The sequence below is a fragment of the Heterodontus francisci genome, chromosome 18 (genome assembly GCF_036365525.1).
Source record: "Heterodontus francisci isolate sHetFra1 chromosome 18, sHetFra1.hap1, whole genome shotgun sequence".
Classification (NCBI taxonomy): domain Eukaryota; kingdom Metazoa; phylum Chordata; class Chondrichthyes; order Heterodontiformes; family Heterodontidae; genus Heterodontus; species Heterodontus francisci.
Window position 1 is genome coordinate 47,755,327 of NC_090388.1, and position 25,135 is coordinate 47,780,461.

Genomic DNA, 25,135 nt, shown 5'->3' on the forward strand with positions numbered 1-25,135 from the left:
TAGCCCCGCCTTTATGGCTGTCCGCCAGCTCTGGCGATCACTGGCAACTGACTCCCACGACTTGTGATCAATGTCACAGGACTTCATGTCACGTTTGCAGACTTCTTTAAAGCGGAGACATGGGCGGCCGGTGGGTCTGATACCAGTGACGAGCTTGCTGTACAATGCGTCCTTGGGGATCCTGCCATCTTCCATACGGCTCACATGGCCAAGCCATCTCAAGCGCCGGTGGCTCAGTAGTGTGTATAAGCTGGGGATGTTGGCCGCCTCGAGGACTTCTGTGTTGGAGATATGGTCCTGCCACCTGATGCCAAGGATTCTACGGAGGCAGCGAAGATGGAATGAGTTGAGACATCGCTCTTGGCTGACATACGTTGTCCAGGCCTTGCTGCTGTAGAGCAAAGTACTGAGGATACAGGCTTGAAACACTCGGACTTTTGTGTTCTGTGTCAGTGCGCCATTTTCCCACACCCTCTTGGCCAATCTGGACATAGCAGCGGACGCCTTTCCCATGCACTTGTTGATTTCTGCATCGAGAGACAGGTTACTGGTGATAGTTGAGCCTAGGTAGGTGAACTCTTGAACCACTTCCAGAGCGTGGTCGCCGATATTGATGGATGGAGCATTTCTGACATCCTGTCCCATGATGTTCGTTTTCTTGAGGCTGATGGTTAGGCCAAATTCGTTGCAGGCAGCCGCAAACCTGTCGATGAGTCTCTGCAGACACTCTTCAGTGTGAGATGTTAATGCAGCATCGTCAGCAAAGAGTAGTTCCCTGATGAGGACGTTCCGTGCTTTGGTCTTCGCTCTCAGACGGGCAAGGTTGAACAACCTGCCCCCTGATCTTGTGTGGAGGAAAATTCCTTCTTCTGAAGACTTGAACGCATGTGAGAGCAGCAGTGAGAAGAAGATCCCAAACAGTGTAGGTGCGAGAACACAGCCCTGTTTCAAGCCACTCAGGATGAGGCACCGCTATGCTGGATTGTGCCTTTCATATTGTCATGGAATGAGGTGATGATACTTAGTCGCTTTGGTGGACATCCGATCTTTTCTCGTCATCTGAAGAGACCACGTCTGCTGACGAGGTCAAAGGCTTTGGTGAGATCTATGAAAGCAACGTAGAGGGGCATCTGTTGTTTGCGGCATTTCTTCTGTAGCTGGTGAAGGGGGAACAGCATGTCAATGGTGGATCTCTCTGCTCGAAAGCCACACTGTATCTCAGAATAGACATGCTCATCCAGCTTTTGGAGTCAGTTTAAAACGACTCGAGCAAAGACTTTCCCCACTATGCTGAGCAGGGAAATTCCACGGTAGTTGTTGCAGCCACCGCAGTCACCCTTGTTCTTATAGAGGGTGATGGTATTGGCATCGCGCATGTCCTGTGGTACTGCTCCCTCATCCCAGCACAGGCATAGCAGTTCATGGAGTGCTGAGAGTATAGCAGGCTTGGCATTCTTGATTATTTCAGGGGTAATGCCGTCCTTCCCGGGGGCTTTTCCACTGGCTAGAGAATCATTGGCATCACTGAGTTCTGATTTTGTTGACCGTTCGTCCAGCTCATCATGACTGGCAGAGACTGGGCTGCAATGAGGGCGGTATTAGTGACAACATTTTCCCTGGAGTACAGTTCTAGGTAGTGCTCCACCCAGCGGTCCATTTGCTTGCGTTGGTCAGTGATCGTGTCCCCTGATTTAGACTTCGGGGGGGGGGGAGGCGATCTTCTTGATGATTGGCCCAAAAGCTCTCTTAATGCCATCATATGTTCCTCTGATCTTTCCGGTGTTGGAGGCCAGCTGAATACGACAGCATAGGTGTTGTCAGTCGTCATTTGCACAGCGCCTGACTGTTTCTTGTGCAGTGCTTCTGGCTACTTTAAGTGCGACGGATGCTAACTCTCTGGGGGCTTTCTTGTAGTTCAACAGTGCAGTGCACTTAGCGACTATGACAGGTTCCAGCTCTTCAAAGTGAGATTGAAACCACTCTGCATTTTGCTTCTCATGTTTTCCAAAAGTAGTCATTGCTGAGTCATAGTTGGCATCTCTGATGTGGGCCCACTTGGTCTCTGCATCCCCTGCAGGAGTGTTTTAAAAGGCTTTTTCAAGTGAATTTAGAAACTTATGTAACAGCTGTAGATCAGAAATTCTGTTCGTGTTGATGCGCGGGCGGCCCTACTGCTTGGAGTGATGTAGCTTCTTTGGTTTTAGTCTAACGTTGCTGCACACCAGAGAGTGGTCAGTATCGCTGTCTGCACTGTGGAAGCTCCGTCTGATTTGGACACTGTTTATGGAGGCTCGTCTTGTGATGATGAGGTCCAGCTGGTGCCAACGACGTGATCTTGGGTGCCTCCATGAAACCTGTTGACAGGGTTTAGCATGAAAGAACGAGTTGGTGATGCAGAGGTTGTGATAGGTACACAACTCCAGCAGTCTCTGTCCATTCTCATTCATCCTTCCAATGCCATAGCGCCCAAGGCAGGAGGGCCATGAGTCATGGTCGGCCCCAACCCTAACGTTAAAGTCACCCAGCAGGAACAAATGTTCGGTATTAGGAATGCTACTAATGATATAATGGAGTTCCTCGTAGAACTGGTCTTTAACTTCAGGTAGGGAGCAGAGTGTTGGAGCATAGATGCTGAGTAGGTGTACTGGACCAGAGGCGGTGAGCAGTCGGATGGATAGTATGCGTTCTAAGCCATTTGAAGGTGGCTCTATCATGCTGAGCAAAGAGTTTCTGATGGCGAAGCCCACTCCATGCTGTCTTGGTTCTTCAGGATCCCTACCCTGCCAGTAGAAGGTGGTCTTGCTCTCTTAGTGATCTGATCGCAGGGAGGCTTGTTTCCTGAAGTGCTGCAATGTCCACATTGAGTCTACTGAGCTCATTGTTAATGATGGTGGTCTTCCGAGAGTCGTTGATTTGTGTAAGGTCTTCCGACAGACCAGGACACATAGTTCTGACGTTCCAGCTTGCAAAACGAAGGGCTGGTACCTTCTTTCCTTTTTTGTCGTGCTGTTTGGTGCAGTGTTACAGTCCCACTTGTCAGGCAATGGCCCTGAGCTCCATGCATCCATTGTAGCAGGTGGACTGTGGTGGGACAGAACCTTACTGACCGGGGGCTGCCCGGTTTGAGGCGGGCGATAGCTGTCCAGTGAGATGCGATGACCTCTCCCACCGACAAAGGCAACCCGTGGTGCCCAATCTCTACGCCAATTGAGCTGGACTACCAACCTCTTAAGTACATCTTCTTTATCTATTTTTTTTATCCTGCCCAATATCACTATTGTCTCCTCCTTTACTGGTACATTGGCAGCATTTTCTTCTCTACTGAAGATAGATGCAAAGTATTCATTTAGTACCTCAGTCATGCCTTCTGCCTCCATCAGAAGATCTCTCGGGAAAAAAATTGAATAAGGTGTGAAAACAGGTACGTGGATCAAGATGCGTGATTAACCTGAGCCTTTTCGTTCTGATGCAGGCAGCATGCAAACTTTGTTCTGCCTGCTCATTTACATGATTGCAGCCAGTGCTTAGCATGTTGTTGAGTGGTTGCACATCTAAGTAGGGGGTGCAAAATCTTGAGATGCTAGCAAGAGTTCGAGCTAGCTGTACTACTTAAAGCAAGCCTGCACCTCTTAAAGAGGAAGTGCAGTTTGGCTAGATCGGGTGCTGGAATTAATCGCACAAATAACTTAGACCTGGGGAAGAGAAAAGAATAGCGGCACAGTGGCGCAGTGGTTAGCACCGCAGCCTCACAGCTCCAGGGACCCGGGTTCGATTCCGGGTACTGCCTGTGTGGAGTTTGCAAGTTCTCCCTGTGTCTGCGTGGGTTTTCTCCGGGAGCTCCGGTTTCCTCCCACAAGTCAAAAGACTTGCAGGTTGATAGGTAAATTGGCCATTATAAATTGTCACTAGTATAGGTAGGTGGGAGGGAAATATAGGGACAGGTGGGGATGTTTGTTGGGAATATAGGATTAGTATAAAATGGGTGGTTGATGTTCGGCACAGACTCGGTGGGCCGAAGGGCCTGTTTCAGTGCTGTATCTCTAATCTAATCTAAAAAAAATATGGTAGAGTACAGGCTCCAAGGTTCTCTGAAGCAATGCTGGAGGCCTTAGTTTAGAAGGTGGACAGGGAGACAAGTCCTCTATCCACAGGGGGCCAGGAGGCCCTCCAGGCAATCTGTGAGACAGCAATGGGAGCAGATAGCCGCACAGGTCAATGCCAGGAGTGTAGCCCTGAGGAGCTGAATGCAGTGCCAAAAGAATTTCAGTGACCTCACATAAGTGGTCAAGATTAGTGGACACATATTCAAATGTTGCATTCCACCAACTGCACCACCAGCCTCACTGAATGCTCAATGCAGTGAGTGCACCTTGATCCCTCAACTACCAACAATCTCCATCAATTGCAACTCATACCTCCCATTCATTGCTTCACCTCATCCTCACTTAGTGCTGCTGCAAACCTCACACCCACATCTTCCAGCTCACACAGACTGCCTGCTATTCAACCACAGTGGCGCAGTGGTTAGCACTGCAGCCTCACAGCACCAGCGACCCGGGTTCAGTTCTGGGTACTGCCTGTGCGGAGTTTGCAAGTTCTCCCTGTGACCGCATGGATTTCTGCCAGGTGCTCCAGTTTCCTCCCACAGCCAATTACTTGCAGGTTGATAGGTAAATTGGCCATTGTAAATTGCCCCTAGTATAGGTAGGTGGTAAGAGAATTGAGGGAAGGTGGGGATGTGGTAGGGGATATGGGATTACTGTAGAATTAGTATAAATGGGTGGTTGATGGTCGGCACAGACTCGGTGGGCTGAAGGGCCTGTTTCAGTGCTGTATCTCTAAATAAAAAAAATAAAATAAAATAAAAATAACCTCATCACCCAAACACATTGCACCACACTCACTGACATACTTCTCTCTCTCTTGCAGAACAAAGTGCTGCATAACCACAGGCAGCAGCACCTAACCAGCAGGGCAGGTACAGCTATATGTCCTCACCCCAATAAGGAGATGGTAATCACCGTTATTGGAGAAGCCATGACTTAGGCTGTTGCCAGTGGCAGGGCTGAAACCATTAAAGATGACATTATGCACGTACCTTCCCTCCTTCTCATATCCCATTTTCCCATCGTTGCGCAATCTCTTCTGATTTACAAGCTGCAGATGGTCTAAGCATGGACCTCTTTCTTTCCCCACCGCAGCCATACCCTTGTACCTTTCTCCTTTCAGATACCCAAGTCTTGCAACCTGGCCAGGCAGTAATATCAGGAGCTAGTAAGTGCAAGAGGGAGAAGAGACTGATGATGATGCAACACCATGGGCTGAATTTATAGATCGGCGGTGAGCGTCCAAGACGGCGCAGTGCATGCATAAGATGTGCGCCGCGGAGCCGCCACAATATTTCATGCGGCAGTTCATTAACACGGAGGGGGCGGACTGCCCACCCCCGATGACATATAGGGATGGATGCTACAGTGAGATGAAAAAATTTAATAAAATATCAGAGTCCCTCTCCCACCCCGCCAATGACCACACAATTTATTTATGGCCCTCTTCCCCAAATAAAACTTTTCCTCCCAACCTGAACTTTCCCCCTTGAACATCATCACCTTTGCCTTTCCACCCCTTGCCACCATCCCCTCAGCCAATAGTAAGAGTTTGCCAACTCCTCCCACCATGAAAATTTCACTCCTCCCCCTCCCCACCAGTGGTATGCCTCAGATCTCCGAATGGAGATCCAAAGGGGCGGGACTTCCAGCCATCGGCTGGAATATCGGTGTGGTACGGCTGTTGCTGCAAGGTAAGTAATTATTCATTCATTAAATTTTATTAGCATATTTAATTTAAGGTTTCCTCACCATGTGGTGGGGGGAGAGGGCATCCCGAGGCCTTGCCACCACTGGTAAAATGAGGCGGGGTCTTCCTGGTGTTGAGGCCCCTGCGGGCCTCCACTGGTAGTATTTTCTGGGCCCCCCCCCCCCACTACGACCCCTGATGTCGGGGACCTGGTAAAATTCAGCCCCATCTCTCAATCTCACACTTGCAGCCAGCAGCTCAGATAATGGCACTGCACATACTTAAGAGGGTAGTGTCATGCCAAGTTGCTTTGTTGAATGATAATTTTCTTTAATCCACTGCCTGGAGATCTGAATTTATTTTTTTTTAAAGAAATTTAAAAAGAAACAGATAAAAGATTACTTTGTTAGCAGCTTAAGATGGCCACCTAATTTGTATCACTGTATCCTACTTTGCAAGGCCTGTGAGGAGGGAAACGAAATGTCTGCTCATTCCCCAGCAAGAACCAAGACCCAGGATGTTTAAGGGAACAGCTTGTTCTTTCTGTTTTAGCAACAGGGAATACTGCTAACTACTCTGCTTGAATCACTGAGTGACTGTCATGTGACAAGCCCCTCCCCAGCTGTGGTTTTAAGCTGGTGTTTCTCTCCAGCAGCAAGGAGAAGAATCTGGACTCTGACATGTGCAGACCCAAGTGGGGGTCCCTCTCTCTCTCTCCATTCCAGTTTGCAAGCTTCAAATCCCTCCTGTATACTGACCAACTTTGCATACTCCGGCTACAATCAGAAACCCTGTTGGAGGAAATCATCAGCATCTCTGTCTCCAAGAGACCCACTGAACCAGTCATCTACCTCTTCAAACTAAAAGCCTCAGGACCACCGGATTCAGCTAGAAGCCTGCCGAATCACCAAACCCCACAGACTATATGCCCCTTTTTTCTATGGATACCTTTCCCCACTCTGTATGTGTATGTGTAAACCTCTAGTGTCTGTGTGTGTGGGTGAGTGAAAGTTGGCACGTAGTTTATTACTTTCATTAGTTTGGTTTAGGTACAATAAAGTTAACCTCTTTCTTTGTTAAACTCAAGAAAACCTGTCCGATTGGTTCTTGTTATCCAAACACCTGCTGAATTGGCCAGTACATTCACTTTAAGAAAGAATTAAATCTGTTGTGGTCAATTAAGGAGAGGGAAAAGAGGGAAACCCTTTGACCCCTCCTCACTTGGCCAAAACAGAAATTTGGGGGCTCACGTCTGGGATCAAACCCAAAGACAAACGGGAAATTGGAAGCCGGAAACTAAATTGAATCCTAGCATTAATTTAAAAACTTCAGTACAGGATTCCTTGTGGTTTTCAGTGCTAGGGTACGAAAATGTCCACATTCGAGGCTAGTTACTTCCTAGAACACAGTGAAGTAACTTGTGCCAGGTTAAAAGCCTGTTAACAGTTGAAGAATGTAGCTGGGCAGTTAGAGATTACTATCTGCCCAAAAGCTAGGAAGCCCAAAATCCTAAAACTTGTGGCCAACCATTTTAAAATTGGCACTGAAGAACCAGAGACAGGCACAGAATCTGAAACAGACAAAGTAACATTTGCTAAGGTTGAACTAGAACAGAGGAGATTAGAATTAGAATTCTAGCAAAAAGAAAGGAAGAAAGAGAAAGAATTCCAAGAATGGAAGGAAGAGGGGAATTCAAGTTAAGGCAGCTCAAACTGAATAGGGGAAGACCCAATGTACCCAGTGAAGACACCATTAGTGAGGGAACTACCCCTAGCTCAGGACCGAGTGCTGAGCTCTTAAAGTTCTCCCAGTTGATACCAAAGTTTAATGAAGTGAATGTGGAAGCATTTTTCATCTCTTTTGGAAAGTTTGCAAAACAGTTGAAGTGGCCAGTTGTCGGCTGGATACTGTTATTGCAGAGCAAACTTATAGAAAAAGCCAATGAGGTTTATTCACTATTGCCTGATGAGAGTTCATCAGATTGTGAGATGACGAAAAATGCTATCCTGAGCACATATGAGCTAGTACCAGAAGCATACCACCAAAAATTCCGAACTCTCTGAAAGCAGCCAGAACAAACTTACATTAGGTTCAAAAGGGTTAAGCAGCTTACTTTCGACTGATGAATACGGATACTTAAGATAGAGTCCGCCTATGAAAACCTTCGAGAGTGATCCTCCTTGAGGAATTCAAAAACTCATTTCCCCTTTCCATAAGAAGCCACGTGGAGGAACAAAAGGTTCCAAGAGCCAGGCAGGCAGCAGTCCTGGCTGATGATTATACGCTTATTCACAAGCCCTTTCCCCCAAGTGAAACCTTCCCCTAGTCACCTCCAAAAACCTGAAAAGGATAGAAGGTGGGAGGGTGATAAGAGGATGAACAGCCATGGGTGAGAAGGGAGAGCTGAAAACACAGGGGGCTCTCCTCAAGCCAAAAAGGAAAGTGCTGAGAACAGGAGTGACGCCCGGAAGCCTGTATGTTTCCACTGTAACAAGGGAGATCACCTTCGAGCTGACTGCGGGAAGTTACAGGAAAACCTATAGGTTTAGTCAGGGTATACCAGACCAGTGCAGGAAAAGGGCCCTGATGAAAAGCACAGCAGACCAGACTGTGGCTTTAACTGAGGCAGTAAAACCAGTAAAACTATCACTGAGAGTGGGGGAAAACTTAAAATTCCTGAGAGTTACCAGGATTTTGTGTCCAGAGGAAAAGTGACCCCATACCCCTCGAGTGAGGTGAGTAAGCCCACAATCATAAGAGAACAAAGAACAATCCCTTTTGCTGTAAAAGGCATGATCTTTCCCCCAGAGAGTGCATTGAATGCTAGGGTGCTAGTAAACAGTATCGGGGGAAGGTATATGCCCATCCCTTTATACCAGGTGCACCTGGAGTGTGACATTGTTTCAGGACCAGTAACCGTAGGGATTGTCCCAGAGGGAAAAGAGGGAAGACCTTCGACCTCTCCTCACGTGACCGTAACAGTAGCATAGAGGCAACCTTTGCATGTGGTAAGACACCGGGCAGGAGTAACCTGCAGTCATGGCAGGGGGAAAGGGTTGTTCAGCTGCTAACACCCCGGAGGGTGCAATCATACACAAATTCTGCTGCAGAGGACTCAGATGTGGACTCAATGGAGCGGTGTACAGAACAAGGCTGGTGATATGCATAAGGGGCGGCACAGTGGCGCAGTGGTTAGCACCGCAGCGTCACAGCTCTAGGGACGTGGGTTCGATTCTGGGTACTGCCTGTGCTGAGTTTGCAAGTTCTCCCTGTGACCGTGTGGGTTTTCGCCGGGTGCTCTGGTTTCCTCCCACAGCCAAAGACTTGCAGGTGATAGGTAAATTTGCCATTGTAAATTGCCCCTAGTGTAGGTAGGTGGTAGGGAATATGGGATTACTGTAGGGTGAGTATAAATGGGTGGTTGTTGGTGGGCTGAAGGGCCTGTTTCAGTGCTGTATCTCTAAAGAAATAAATAAAATGATTGGTACATTAACTGGCCTTGCAGAATGCCTACTGTCAAGGAACATGGAAGAGTCTGGCACGAACCTTGCACAGAGCTTTGCAGAGCTTGGAGCCATCCCTTCCAGTGTGAAAGTGGTGGCCAATTCTATGAGAACACTTGCAAACCCAATCGTGGTGCAGTGTCTGATTGCCAATGTCTCAGCTTCCATTGCAGCACAAACAGAAGGCACCCAATGTCTAAGTGCTGCAGTGAAAACTCAGACTGAGGTCATGCAATCTCAGCCTGATGCCATGCAGCCTTGGATTGCTGCCATTTTGGCTGCTGATTACAGTATTCACAAGGGCTTGTAGGGTCTCACAGCAGTCTAGAATCTGTCCTCCAACATATTATTAGAATTAAAACAGAAATTGCTGGAAATACTCAGCATGTAAGGCAGCATCTTTGGACAGAGAAACAGAGTTAACATTTCAGGTCGATGACTTTCATTTTGCTTTTCGATTCCTTCGATTACTGAGGCGCTGCCCCAGGGGAGTATCAGTGGCTCCATGGAGCATGAACTTGCTGTCCACCCTGAGGATGACAGCATTTGTCCTCCTAACACTGCCACTCTAGCAGTGTCCTTGTTGTTGCCTGTCCAGAGTGATCCATGCTGTGGAAACATGGCTTAAGCTCCCCAATAGTCTACTCATTGACATTTTGTGTGCCAGCATGTTTCTCAGTATACACTTGCTGCCCACATGTGCGTGACTTTCACACCAGAATCTTGAGCCAGGTGGTCAGTGGATAGCCCTTACCACTCAGTAGCGACTCTCTGGTTTGATGTGGTGGCTCAAATACTAATGGTACAGTAGACTGGCACAGAACAAAGGCATCAGGTCTGTTGCCAGGATATCGGGCATTCACCTGCATGATGTGCCCAACATGGTCACACACCAACTACATATTCAGGGAGTGGGAACCTTTGCCGTTGTGGTACAGCTCTGCATTTAAATGTGGCACCTGAAAAGCAGCATGCGTGCTGTCAAGGTATGGTGCACTATCCTTTCAGCAGCACTACATTGTTAGCAGAAACCTTGCCATATTTTCCCTTCCCCAGCTTAGGGAACGTGAGGCCAACTAAAACACTCCCACTGCTGTCCTGGGCAAGCTCAGCAAATTCAGCACAGCTGAATATAAAATGTGGGGTCTTCTAAGGCTAACACTATATGTGAATGCAATAAAAGACAGAACAAGTTAAAGCATCCAGCTCATTGAACCCTCTACTCTCACTGGATGTGCAGTTTGCCCTATCATGGACTCTGCCCACTGATCCAAGTTATGGAAAATTTCTCCCTGACATCTAAATTGAGTCGAGCAAAACTCTACAATCTCTACATTAACATCCCTGTTGTGTGACAGCTCACTTAAGTTCTGTTTATAAGTGTAAGGTTGAATTCAATACTCATTTTCCATTATCTTCAAGCAAGTTCGTCAGTGCAACTTTGTCTAACTATCTCTCATTTTCATCATAAAAGCTCTGGTTTTGTTGTGATCTGGTGTCAGGAGCTCCTTATTCTATTTCATCATTTTCTAATTTATTTTGATTCATGTGATTGCTTAATTGGAAAATACACTTGCTATGCGATTTCACTGTTTTCTGCTAAGTCCTAAACTTTCAAGTCTTGCATTGCAGTTCAGTTGCAAAAGATATACAGAGAAAGAAAACACTGATCTCAGTCTATCATGTTAATGAGTACAGATGAATTTATTTACCATCCCTTCACATGGTTAAATTCAGATAAAAAGGTGAATACCCAAAATATGCAATAACTGAGCCTCATACAAGAGGTCACAAAAAGGGGGCACTGGACCTTCATACAGTAAGCTATGAGAAGAAAGCCATTGCCCATTGTACAACAAGTTATGGGACTCTCATGCAGTAAGCTACATGGAATGAATACTGTTCACAGAGAAAGATAGACTTTGTATATATATTGCGTCTTGCAAATCCTCAGGACATCTGAAAGCTTTACACAACCAATTCATTACTTCTGATGTGTTGTTACTTTGTAGGCAAATGTGATAGCTGATTTGTACACATCAGTAAGTGAGATAAATGATCAGTGAATCTGTTTTTGGTGATGTTGGTTGCAGGAATATTGTTGACCAGGGCATCAGGAGAACACTCTGCTTTCTTCAATAGTTCAATTGGAACTTTAAAATTCATCTGAACCTCCAGAGACAAGAGGCAAGGCAGAACCTCTATTAATACAGAATGCCGACTGACCTGCTCGGCATTTCTAACACTGGTTTTATTTCAGATTTCTAGCAGTTGTAGTTTTTCTGTTTTATTTTACTGGTCTGCAGCCAAATTGTCTTCCCTGCCACTGTCACAGACTCCTGGGTATGGTACAACAGGAAACAACTGGTGTGATCTGTTGTCTGTGACACCCCGTTAATTTCTACTCCATTCATTTATTTATTTTCTTCTTGTGACAGTGATAACATCAATATCTAAATGTTTATGCCCAAAACATTTAATCATATCAGTCAGTGGAGATCTTATTTTCCTGAATATTGGTTTTCAGCATTTTGTTTTAATTGGAGAAAACTCACAACAGTGTACCAAGCAGCTCAGTCCATTGCTGTAAAACGAGGCACTGGGGGTACCCAAGTACAGATCCTGGGATGGGCATAAGGCAATCTAACTGTCCTTAACCACTGCTAATGTTAACAGAATCTACAGAAAGGTCACATTAGGTAGCAAATCGCAGGGTATTTTCTAATCATCCCCAAGACCTCTGGTGGTAGCAATCATTTCTGGAAAGGTGAGAACAAAGAGTTTCACAATGTTGGGCAGATTGGCAATAGTAATAGGAAAGAGGAAGGTAGCTCTATTCATGATGACATTGCACTGTGCGAAAAGTGATGTTTATTTTTAATCTGGTAGGATTTATTGAAAAGAAAACACATCTTTCATAACTGATGAATCTAAACCAGTTCTGTAGGACAAGCTCTAATCTAACTGCAATCCATCTGCACCTCTGGATTGCTGTGCAAAAAGCAAAAGGAGATTATATAATGTTTTTGCCTGTACAAAGGTAGACAACTAAACAGTAGCATCAGCATAGCCTCTGTTTAGGGGCTGGTTGGATTTCAGTCCATTGTTGTGAATTATCACCTCTTGCCTGGGCTGTACCATCACTTGTAAACGCTACAGGGAGGAGAGAAAGACAAAATGTTATGAAAAAAAATCAAAGTCAAAGAACATTTCAGCCGTTGAATACTGGTAAATTAAGACATACATTAAGCCAGAGGATATCATAAGGACTAAAAGCAAGTGATTTTCCCATTAACTTGCTGTAATGAAGCCATGATTGTTAATCCTCCAGTGTTAATTTCAGAAAACATCAACAGGAAGTGCCATTATCCTTATACATAAATAAACACAAAACTGATTAAGCCCATGAATCAAATTTTGGTTTCAATATTTACATTTTTTTTAAGTATCTAAATTAATGGAGCATGAGACTTCCTCTTGAGAGTGATCCAAAAAAACAGCCAACCCACATCTAGCCCTATCATAAGCTTAAGTTCTTTCATTGCATCTCATATATACCCAGACCTCAGCAGAAAACAAAGTAAAGATGCAATGTACATTTGAAAACTTTGCGATACCCACATTTTCCAAGGGCTTTACCCATTGTACCATTGTAATACAAGGATGGGCTTCAGGTAGGGGAGACATGACAGCCATTAGTAACCTCTTGTATTTTGGGAAAAGCAGCAGTGTGAAGATAGTGGGCAGCTATGTCATACTCATGAGTGTGAAAGGAGGTGAGGGTATGGGCCATACTGACCAATGCATCAATCACTTTTTTGTTTTATGTTTGGGCAACATATTAGCTGATATTTCAGTATTAGCTAGGCACTGGCCATAGACATAATAGTTAAGGGTAGTACTGGCTTGGCCAAAAACTAGTACTGCCATTCTGTAGGCTGCAAGTCAGTTGCAGATGTCGAGCATGTTGCAGATGGAAAAACTTGGCTCTGATGTCCCGGAGCAATTGTTCTCAGTAATTTCTATTTAGGTGTACCAAGACTGCGATATGTGGGGCCTGCTAGTCCCGCCTTAATCATGAAATACTGTATTTGAGTACAGTACAGGCTTAATTTTGAGTTACTAAAACTCTGTTGATTTTTTTCAGAAATTAACTATTAATAAAATATCAGAATTATTGGAAAATATCTAAGAAAAACAGAACACTAAAAAGAACTGTAAACATTACATAGAAGCCAAATAGCATTAATTTAACAGCTTCTTTACCCATGGAGCTTCCAGTGTTTCCATTCCAAATGAACGTACAGAGAAAGCCTACATAAATATCACTAAATTGTATATCTTTAAAGGCTTTGCCTAAAACCTGGCATTATACTGGAGGTCAGCACACAAAATGGATGCAAGTACTTCAGCTTACTAAATGCTGAATACCAGAATAGCCAAAGTAAGTGTTTGCCACTGGCACACAACACTGAAATAAATCAACGCAGATTAATCGTTTTGAGTACTGAATGTCTTTTGGAACTTGCATGTTTGTTAGTTGATAGAAATGATTTGCAATCCAGAAAGATATCGGCACATAGCCGACAATGCAGTGGCCCCTCTACACCAGTTGTGCACTTGCTCTCCTAACACACAGGATCATTGAGTCAGCCTTTAATTGTCAAACACCTCATTAGGCTTCAAGTGTTAGGAGAGTGTTAGGCTTCAAGTGTTCAAGTATAAACACAAATAAACAATTGAAATGATTACTAGAGCATCACGGATTTCTGGTATGAGTGGTATAATGCCTGAGTTACTCCCTTCTATCCCTTCATTAACTATGGGCCCTCAGCACCAATCAGGATCTCCTGAAACATTAACTCTGCTTCTCTCTCCATAAATGCTGTCAGACCTGCTAAGTATTTCCAGCATTTCTGTTTTTTATTTCATATATAGCTCTCAGTTTAATTGAATTAAAAAGCTGTTGACTTGAGCTTGCTTTAATATAATGCATGAGATAAACAGAGGTAGACATGAAGTCCAGTGGATTCCAGATGTTGAGGGTTTTCCTTTTTTCCATACCTGCATGAAGGTTCCTTTTGTGGTGAAAAACATGTAGACAATGTATCCTGGAATAAATACCATGGAGGAGAATGCCATGAACCAGCCAATCCCCTGTCCCCATTTGGGGTAGACATAATTTCCAAGGGTCAGTGGTGTCATTTCAACAGCACTGAAGAGAAATACTCCCTAAAATGCAGGCACAGAAACAGTATTAGGAGAAAAACCCATTACAGTCCTGATTTGTCCTCAAGCCATGACTCAAATCTCAATTTTGAGGGCCAATTGGACAAAATACTTGGCTCAGTGGTAGCACTCTGACTTCTGAATCTGAAGATCATAGGTTCAGCCTCCATTCCGGAGACTTAAGCATATAATTTAGACTGGCAATCCAGTGCAGCTTTAATGGAATATTGCACTGTTGGAGGTGCCATCTTTTCAATAAGACGTTAACTCAAGGCCCCATCTGCCCTTTAATGTGAACAGAAAGATATACAGAGGTAATCAAAGGAGGACAGTGCAGAGCTTCCAGTGGCCTGGCTAACAGTTATCCCTCAACAAAATATAATTAAAACAAAAGATCTGGTCATTTATCTCATTGTTGTTTGTGGGAGCTTGATGTGTGCCAATTGATTCTCCTGCATTATAACAGTGACGACATTTCAGAAGTCCATCATTAGCAGTGAAACATGTTGGGACAATCTGAGGTAGCACTATGGCCGGAATTTTACGCCACCCCAATGAGCCAGATGGTGGCGGAGAGGTGGCGTTAAATGGAGCGGGAGGCTATCCCGACCTGGTCCCGCCTCCGCCCCCCCCCCCTTTACATAGGGTGGGTGGGGGGGGAGCAACAAACACCCCGCCTACCCCAGGCCAATCAAGGCCCTTAAGTGGCCACTTAAGGGCCTTCACCCACCTCCATGCGGATTTTATGTGTGGCAAGCGGACATCCTGGAGCTAGGAAAAGCCGCCTGGGAAAAGTAGGCGGCTTCCGATCTTCTCGGAAGGGCCCTGAGTATCGAGCACAGGCTGCCCGATGGAGGGTTTGCCCCCGCTACCCCAACCACCCTCAAGACCCAACACGCCACCCCCCCCACCTTCCCCCCACACGACCACCCTTGCCTCGCCGGAGCCTGACGATTACCCCTGACGAGGCAACCACAACTTACCTGCCTTCCCGGCTCCCAGGCATCTTCTGTGCATGCTGGGCTGCAGTCCCAGAAGTGGCCACCGCTCCCGGTGGCGCTGCTGGGACTAAGAGCTGCCGGCCCACTGATTGGCTGGCAGCTCAATGAGGCGGGACCTCCTCCCTCAAACGGGTGGAAGTTCCGCCTCGGAACAATTAAAGCCTGGGGACCCGTAAAATACAGAACGGATCCCCTGGTGAGGCGGTAGCGGGTTGGCCACCGACTTTTACGTCGTAGGCCGGCTTCCGTCCGTCCACCATATAATTCTGGCCATACATAAATGAAAGTTCTTTCTTTAAAGAACAAAGAACAGTACAACATAGGAACCGGCCATTTGGCCCTCCAAGCCTGCGCCGATCTTGATGCCTGTCTGAACTAAAACCTTCTGCGCTTCCGGGGTCCGTATCCCTCTATTCCCATCCTATTCATGTATTTGTCAAGATGCCTCTTAAATGTCGCTATCGTACCTGCTTCCACCACCTCCCCTGGCAGCAAGTTCCAGGCACTCATCACCCTCTGTGTAAAAAACTTGCCTCGCACATCCCCTCTAAACTTTGCCCCTCGCACCTTAAACCTATATTCCCTTGTAACTGACTCTTCCACCCTGCGAAAAAGCTTCTGACTATCCACTCTGTCCATGCCACTCACAACTTTGTAAACCTCTATCATGTTGCCCCTCCACCTCCGTCATTCCAGTGAAAACAATCCGAGTTTATCCAACCTCTCCTCATAGCTAATACCCTCCAGACCAGGCAACATCCTGGTAAACCTCTTCTGTACCCTCTCCAACGCCTCCACATCCTTCTGGTAGTGTGGCGACCAGAATTGCACGCAATATTCTAAGTGTGGCCTAACTAAGGTTCTGTACAGCTGCAGCATGACTTGCCAATTTTTATACTCTATGCCCGACCGATGAAGGCAAGCATGCCATATGCCTTCTTGACTACCTTATCCACCTGCGTTGCCACTTTCAGTGATCTGTGGACCTGTACGCCCTGATCTCTCTGCCTGTCAATACTCCAAAGGGTTCTGCCATTTACTGTATACTTCCCACCTGTATTAGACCTTCCAAAATGCATTACCTCACATTTGTCCGGATTAAACTCCATCTGCCATTTGTCCACCCGTGTCTCCAACCAATCTATATCCTGCTGTATCCTCTGACAATCCTCATCACTATCCGCAACTCCACCAACCTTTGTGTTGTCCGCAAACTTACTAATCAGACCAGCTACATTTTCTTCCAAATCATTTATATATACTACAAACAGCAAAGGTCCCAGCACTGATCCCTGCGGAACACCACTAGTCACATCCCTCCATCAGAAAAGCACCGTTCCATTGCTACCCTCTGTCTTCTATGACCGAGCCAGTTCTGTATCCATCTTGCCAGCTCCCCTCTGATCCTCTGATAGTTATCTGATCAAATAACTCTGAAGGGATAACATTAAAATGAAATGATGTATAGGTTCTTATAGATATTATATCTATAGATATTATATATATAGACAGCATTAACAATAGTCTCTCATACCACAGTTTACTGGCATTTTAAGGTAAGTAGCTTCCAAGTAATTTTTATTTATTTTTTTAAAGTGGGACAGGGGATTTTGCTTGTGTTGGGAGGACAAGGTGCATTAGGATGTAGAAGATCTTTAAAGATGTTCCAGTGATATCCATTGTTCAATGTGTGCACAAATATTGTGAAAGTAAAGCAAGGAGGAATCTCTCTGTGTGATATACTGAGCATAATTGACTATCAGAAGCTGTTAACAATTCTGTTAGATTGTCTAAATTAGTTACAGAGTTGTGGGTTCACATAGGGAATGATAGCAATGCCAGTAAAGGCTCCCAGGATCCTGTGACAATTTAATGAAATATAGCAGTTAGTGCAGTATTGACATCCTGCCGATAAAGTTTACAGGAAAATTTAGTAAAATTTACTAAGTGTGTTAAAGCCATCTGCTGGCAGATTATTGTTACTGCACCAATATTTTCTTCACTTTGAATCCCATATTGAAGAGCTGAAAATTGGACAATTTTCCTGAATGTCTTAGACTGAAGAGGGTTAGATTGTTCCAATAACAGTTTATCAAGCAATTAGACTATCCTTTGCTAAGAATATCATATTCAGTGGTTTATTAAACTTGTCTTTCCCCTAATTTTTGCTTCCTCTCCTGAAGTCACTGGCATCTTGGGTACGGTTCTATCAGAACAGTCTCCTAGAGCTCATCTAAGGAACCATTCTTCATGCATGAGCTATGATGAAGGGTTCAATTACAGCCAGGTCTGGGTTTTTCTCCTCCATGTACTTTCCAGTAGAGGGCACTGAATAAAGATCAGGGGTGGGAACACTGCATGACTCTTCCCCTCTCTAGCCTGGGGAAACTGAGGGCAATATGTGAATACCTATTGAAACATGTACTGAAATCAGCTAACTCAGGACAGACTGCGGTTTGAATGGGGATCTTCCTGATCAGAAATAGAATGCATTTTGCCTATTGTGCTATTCGGGGGCATTATATTACTTTTATGCCTCATAATCAAGATTAACTGGCTCCACATGGAGTAATGATCACGTTATGAGAAATGGATGGTGTGATGCCTGGGATAGAGGTTAGTGAGATATTTCTTTCATGAGAAATGAAATAAATTTGGGCTCAGAATATTACACTAGCTAGGACAGAAAAAAACAGAAATGCAACTAAATGTACCCATCAAGTATCTGGGGGAAATGTAGGACATAAACCTAGTAACAAGAGAGAAATAATTCAAGGAAGAGAAAGAAAATAACTTCAGAGAAGGGAGAATTAGATTTAGATTCAGAAAGAATTACCGTAAGATAGGAAAAGGCTAAAATTGAAAGAAATGAGAAGGAAAGGTTTCCAATAAACAGCCCTCACTATTTTTCTGTCATCATGGTTTTATGTGGTTGGTAGTATGCAATTTGGGTCTATTATGGTCTATGGGATCTATGTCTATAGTAGAAGAGCAGTCTTCTGGTATAATATTTGAATTATCAACCTGCTCCAGAGAGCAAAAGCACCACATAAGAAAAGTTTTAGTGCATTTGCCAGTTAAATGGTCTTGACAACTTCACAAAGAGGCCTTTGTCTTACCAGAACCACAATGGGGGTAAAATATACCCAACAAAGCTTCCACCATATGCATGGCTTGTACCCAATCATTTCCTCAATGTTTGTATAGAACTGGTTAACTCCTGTGAAAAACAATATAAAAAATTATAGCCTTTTATCATCAATTTCTTCCAGCGAATTTCAATTCCCTTTTAAAATTCTCATCCTTACTTTCAAATCATTTCACATCCTCACCTCTCCCTAACTTTGTAATCTCCTCCAGCCCGACAACCCCTCTAAATCTCTGCATTCTGCAAATTCTGATCAATTGAGCATTCCAGATTTTAATGACTCCACCATTGATGGCTGTGCCTTCAGCTGCCTAGGCCCTAAGCTTTGGAATTCCCTCCCTGTATCGTTCTGCCTCTCTTTCATCCTTTGAGTCGCTCCTTAAAACCTACCTCTTTGACCAAGCTTTTGGTCATCTGGCCTAGTGTTTCCTTATGTGGCTCAGTATCCATTGTGTTCCATAATGCTCATGAAGCGCATTAGTATGTTTTATGATATTAAAGGTGCCATATAAAAGCAAGTTGTTTTACACATTTCACTTTTATTTGAAAATCTAATTATGGCCAAGTGAAGTGTTTCACACTGACTGGTAAAAGAATGTCCTCCAGGGATCATTGCTAACTGAAGTTGCCAGAAAGCGAGCTGATAGCATTATAAATAACAGTGCTGCCTTCTGGACATAATACATAACCACAGGCTGCAGTGGAAACAGTGAAGATGACCATTCAGCTCTTCTTTGGATTTTGGATCAAATCCCTGAAATCCATATTTTTTGTGTATGTACTGTTTAATGGCCAAGAGATTCAATACGTACACTGTATACAGTCTCCTTCATAACTGACAATACCTATGATGCTTTGTAGTTTGGTATACCAAGATTGTTTGTTGCCATGGATGATTATTGGTTTGAATTAGCATGTTCCAGAATGTCAAATTACTTTTAACACCAACATTAACATGAAGATCCACTCCTGGCAGAGTACGGGGAATAGTTGGGTGAGAAAATATATTGGAAACCCTAACAAATTTTCTAATATTGCTGCTGCAAAATGCAGCTGTAAATGACTGAAAATAATTTTAGTTAGGTGGATTAACTGAAACTTATTAGTGGCACTCTCCCAAGAGGATAGTGCTTAGAGAATGATTGGGTATGCAAGGTTTAGATCAGTGATATCACCACTGACCCATCTAACCGTAGCCTTCTCAATGTGACCTTTAATAGCCATTTCAGGGTGGGAGCACTGCGTTAAGACATCAAATTAATATGCACCATCCTCAGGAGTTAATACTGACTATATGTGCACTATAAATAACCTCACTGTAGAGACTGCATAAAACTCGTTCCCTACTGAAAAAAACAGTAATTTTACAACCAGCAGGCAGAAAGTAAGCAAAACATAGAGCTCCAGAAATTATAGTCCCTTGCTGCTCAATTGCCACAGCTGTAAAGCATTACACCGACAGCAATTTCCATTGACAGAAAGCAGACGACATTTTGCTGAGTGATACATGTCTCTCAGCAGGCTCATACTTACCTCTATGTTCCTATTATCAGCAAAATAAAAACCTCTGCTCTGGTTTCTAGCCAAATAAAACCACTTGCCAGTATGACTTTACATCTGACTTCATTGCTACATGAGTTAGTTGAGAAAGGGGTGTCATTGTGGTACGAAGTTTACTGTTTTACTGATAAGAAAGGAAAGATAAATTAGAAATTCAGAGAAAATGAAACTAAAGATTGATTTCCCCACTTAAGCTTTTCCAGATTGCCAGACTCCTCCTGGAACAGCGGGCAGGGTGTTTTAGTCATAGAGAGATACAGCACTGAAACAGGCCATTCGGCCCACGCTGACCATCAACCACCCATTTATACTAATCCTACATTAATCCCATATTCCCTACCACATCCCCACCTTCCCTCAATTCTCCTACCACCTACCTACACTAGAGGCAATTTACAATGGCCAATTTACCTATCAACCTGCAAGTCTTTGGCTGTGGGAGGAAACCAGAGCACCTGGTGGAAACCCACTCGGTCACAGGGAGAACTTGCAAACTCTCCACAGGCAGTACCCAGCACCGAACCCAGGTCACTGGAGCTGTGAGGCTGCAGTGCTAACCACTGCGCCACTGTGCCGCCCTTTTTTTTCTGAAAAAACAAATAACTCCTGGTGCTGGACTCCCCCACCATCGGGAACATCCTGCCTGCAGCTACCCTGTCGAGCCCTCCCAAGCATTAGGCAATGTTGGTCTGCATGCACCATTGCGTGAGACACAATAGCAGACTAAGAATGATTCTCTAGTTTTAGAGAAGAGAGTCTCTTCTGCTGAATACTTCTCCTTTATTCCACAACAGAGGTTCGAAAAGGAATCAAAAGCCATGTCTTGCCATTCCATGATGCTTTTGGTATGAGATTAAAAATGTAAGTACCTCACTATTTCTATTTGGATCTTTTTTTTCAATAATAATCATCATAGCTTGTTGCTCCAGAACACAAGGCTCTGAAGAGAGCCATTTATGCTGACATCTACTTCCAGGTCTACTATTACGGTGTTGTCTCTTCCACAGCTGACTGCAATGGGAGATTAACATGGGTCACAAGGTAAATATATCTGACTTAACCCCATTTCCTAATGATAACAAAATTAAATAATATTTAGATCAGTCACTAACCATAAAACCACGATATTGAGATAGTCTCAAAGAATACCAGAAAGAGAAGGGTCATCCCACTAGCAGAATAATAGTCGAACAATTTGAACATGTAGAGGCCACCCTATATTCAGAAAACAGAAAACAAGTTTAGAGATGCAAGGTATGAAATATAAGCTACAAGTGCAGTTAGAAAATGTGGTGTTCTCAGAACATTATCTGTAAATCAGCTCAGAGTAGAGTTACAGTTGACCTATACAATTGCAGCAACTGTAGGCTATTTAGCCCCTCCAGCCTGTTCCACCATTCAATGAGATCATTGTTGATCTGCAAACTAACACCACATACCCACCTTTGCCCCATGATATCTTTGGATAACAAAAATCGATCAATCTCAGATTTAGAATGAACAATTGATCCAGTATCAACTGCCATTAGCAGAAGAGAGTTCGAAACTTCCAGCACCTCTTGTGTGCAGCAGAGTTTCCTAATCTCACTCCTGAAAGATCTGGCTCTAATTTTTAGACTATGCCCCATAGTCCTAGACTCCCCAAACAACAGAAATAGTTTCTATAATAATAAAAGCAAAATACTGCGGATGCTGGAAATCTGAAATAAGAACAAGAAATGCTGGAAATACTCAGCAGGTCTGGCAGCATCTGTGGAAAGAGAAGCAGAGTTAACATTTCAGGACAGTGACCCTTCTTCGGAACTCCGGTTCTCTGCTTCTCTCTCCACAGTTGCTGCCAGACCTGCTGAGTATTTCCAGAAATAGTTTCTATCTACCTTTCCCCTAAATATCTTGAAAACTTCAATCAAATCACCCCATAGCTATCTAAATTTCAGGGAAGACATCCCTAGATTGTGTAATCTCTTCCATCAACCCAGCAGCAGTAAAAACTCATCAATCCAGCAGAGGTGAAACCCCAATAATCCAGCAGCAGTTAAAAAACCCATCAACCCAGCAGCAGTGAAATCTAACAACCCAGCAGCAGTAAAAACCCATCAACCCAGCAGCAGTGAAAACCCATCAACTCAGCAGCAGTGAAACCCCAATAATCCAAGAGTAGCTAAAAAAACCATCAACACAGCAGCAGTGAAAAACCATCAACCCAGCAGCACTGTAACCTCAATAATCCAACAGCAGTAAAAACCAATCAACCCAGCAGCAGTGAAATCCCATCAACCCAGCAGCAGTTCTTCTTTCTTTCTTTTGGGCCTCCTTATCTCGAGAGACAATGGATACGCGCCTGGAGGTGGTCAGTGGTTCGTGAAGCAGCGCCTGGAGTGGCTATAAAGGCCAATTCTGGAGTGACAGGCTCTTCCACAGGTGCTGCAGAGAAATTTGTTTGTTGGGGCTGTTGCACAGTTGGCTCTCCCCTTGCGCCTCTGTCTTTTTTCCTGCCAACTACTAAGTCTCTTCGACTCGCCACAATTTAGCCCTGTCTTTATGGCTGCCCGCCAGCTCTGGCGAATGCTGGCAACTGACTCCCACGACTTGTGATCAATGTCACACGATTTCATGTCGCGTTTGCAGACGTCTTTATAACGGAGACATGGACGGCCGGTGGGTCTGATACCAGTGGCGAGCTCGCTGTACAATGTGTCTTTGGGGATCCTGCCATCTTCCATGCGGCTCACATGGCCAAGCCATCTCAAGCGCCGCTGACTCAGTAGTGTGTATAAGCTGGGGGTGTTGGCCGCTTCAAGGACTTCTGTGTTGGAGATATAGTCCTGCCACCTGATGCCAAGTATTCTCCGAAGGCAGCGAAGATGGAATGAATTGAGACGTCGCTCTTGGCTGGCATACGTTGTCCAGGCCTCGCTGCCGTAGAGCAAGGTACTGAGGACACAGGCCTGATACACTCGGACTTTTGTGTTCCGTGTCAGTGCGCCATTTTCCCACACTCTCTTGGCCAGTCTGGACATAGCAGTGGAAGCCTTACCCATGCGCTTGTTGATTTCTGCATCTAGAGACAGGTTACTGGTGATAGTTGAGCCTAGGTAGGTGAACTCTTGAACCACTTCCAGAGCGTGGTCGCCAATATTGATGGATGGAGCATTTCTGACATCCTGCCCCATGATGTTCGTTTTCTTGAGGCTGATGGTTAGGCCAAATTCAGCAGCAGTGAAACCCCAATAATCCAGCAACAGTAAAAATCCATCAACCCAGCAGCAGTGAAAACCCATCAACTCAGCAGCAGTAAAAAACAATCAACTCGGCAGCAGTGAAAACCCATTAACCAAGCAGCAGTGAAAACCCATCAACCCAGCAGCAGTGAACCCCATTAACCCAGCAGCAGTGAAATCCAACAACCCAGCACAAGTGAAAACCCATCAACGCAGCAGCAGTGAAAACCCATCAACCCAGTAGCAGTGAAAACCCATCAACCCAGAAGCAGTGAAACCCCATCAACCCAGCAGCAGTGAAAGCCCAATAATCCAGCTACTGTAAAATCCCATCAACCCAAGAACAGTGAAAACCCAATAATCCAGCAGCAGTGAAAACCCATCAATCCAGCAGCAGTGAAAACCCACCAACCCAGCAGCAGTAAAAACCCATTGATGCAGCAGCAGTGAAAACCCACCAACCCAGCAGCAGTAAAAACCCAATAATCCAGCAGCAGTAAAATCCCATCAATCCAGCAGCAGTGAAAACCCATTAACCCAGCAGCAGTGAAAACCCATCAACTCAGCAGCAGTGAAAACCCAACAATCCATCAGCACCTAAAAAAAACCCATCAACCCAGCAGCAGTGAAAACCCATCAACTCAGCAGCAGTGAAAACCCATCAACCCAGCAGCAGTGAAAACCCACCAACCCAGCAGCAGTGAAAACCCACCAACCCAGCAGCAGTGAAAACCCATCAACACAGCAGCAGTGAAAACCCATCAACACAGCAGCAGTGAAAACCCACCAACCCAGCAGCAGTGAAAACCCACCAACCCAGCAGCAGTGAAAACCCATCAACACAGCAGCAGTGAAAACCCATCAACACAGCAGCAGTGAAAACCCATCAACTCAGCAGCAGTGAAAACACAATAATCAAGCAGCAGTAAAAACCCATCAATCCAGCAGCAGTGAAAACCCCTCAAGCCAGCAGCAGTGAAAACCCATCAACACAGCAGCAGTGAAACCCCAATAATCCAGCAGCAGTGAAAACCCCTCAACTCAGCAGCAGTGAAAACCCATCAACCCAGCAGCAGTGAAAACACAATAATCCAGCAGCAGTAAAAACCCATCAACCCAGCAGCAATGAAACCCCAAAAATGCAGCAGCAGTAAAATCCCATCAACCCAGCAGCAGTGAAAACCCATCAAACCAGCAGCAATTAAAACCCATCAACCCAGCAGCAGTGAAACCCCAATAATCCAGCAGCAGTAAAAACCCATCAACCCAACCACTGTGAAACCCCAATAATCTAGCAGCAGTAAAATCCCATCAACCCAGCAGCAGTAAAAAACCCATTGATCCAGCAGCAGTGAAAACCCATCAACCCATTGATCCAGCAGCAGTAAAAACCCATCAACCCAGCAGCAGTAAAAAACCCATTGTTCCAGCAGCAGTGAAAACCCCAATAATCCAGCAGCAGTGAAAACCCATCAACCCAGCAGCAGTAAAAACCCATTGATCCAGCAGCAGTGAAAACCCACCAACCCAGCAGCAGTGAAAACCCATTGATCCAGCAGCAGTGAAAAATTCAATAATCCAGCAGCAGTAAAAACCCACCTTTTCTCAGTGGTTTATTAATGTTTGGAATTCTCTTCCTCAGTGAGCAGTGAAGGCAGGGTCATTGAATATATTCAA

The 25,135-nt window shown here is 44.8% G+C and overlaps 1 protein-coding gene across 1 annotated transcript in view; it reads right to left on the reverse strand.

Moving 5' to 3' along the window:
* Positions 1-12,347: 12,347 nt before the first annotated feature.
* The window catches only part of LOC137379860 (sodium- and chloride-dependent GABA transporter 1-like), a 55,934-nt gene continuing 43,146 nt past the window's right edge, over positions 12,348-25,135 (reverse strand). Inside the window, exons 11-14 of the mRNA XM_068051252.1 lie at positions 21,350-21,452; positions 18,649-18,749; positions 14,364-14,531; positions 12,348-12,452 (exon numbers count right to left, since the gene is read on the reverse strand). Coding sequence (XP_067907353.1) covers positions 12,348-12,452; positions 14,364-14,531; positions 18,649-18,749; positions 21,350-21,452 — 477 coding nt within the window. The remainder of the gene's footprint in view (positions 12,453-14,363; positions 14,532-18,648; positions 18,750-21,349; positions 21,453-25,135) is intronic.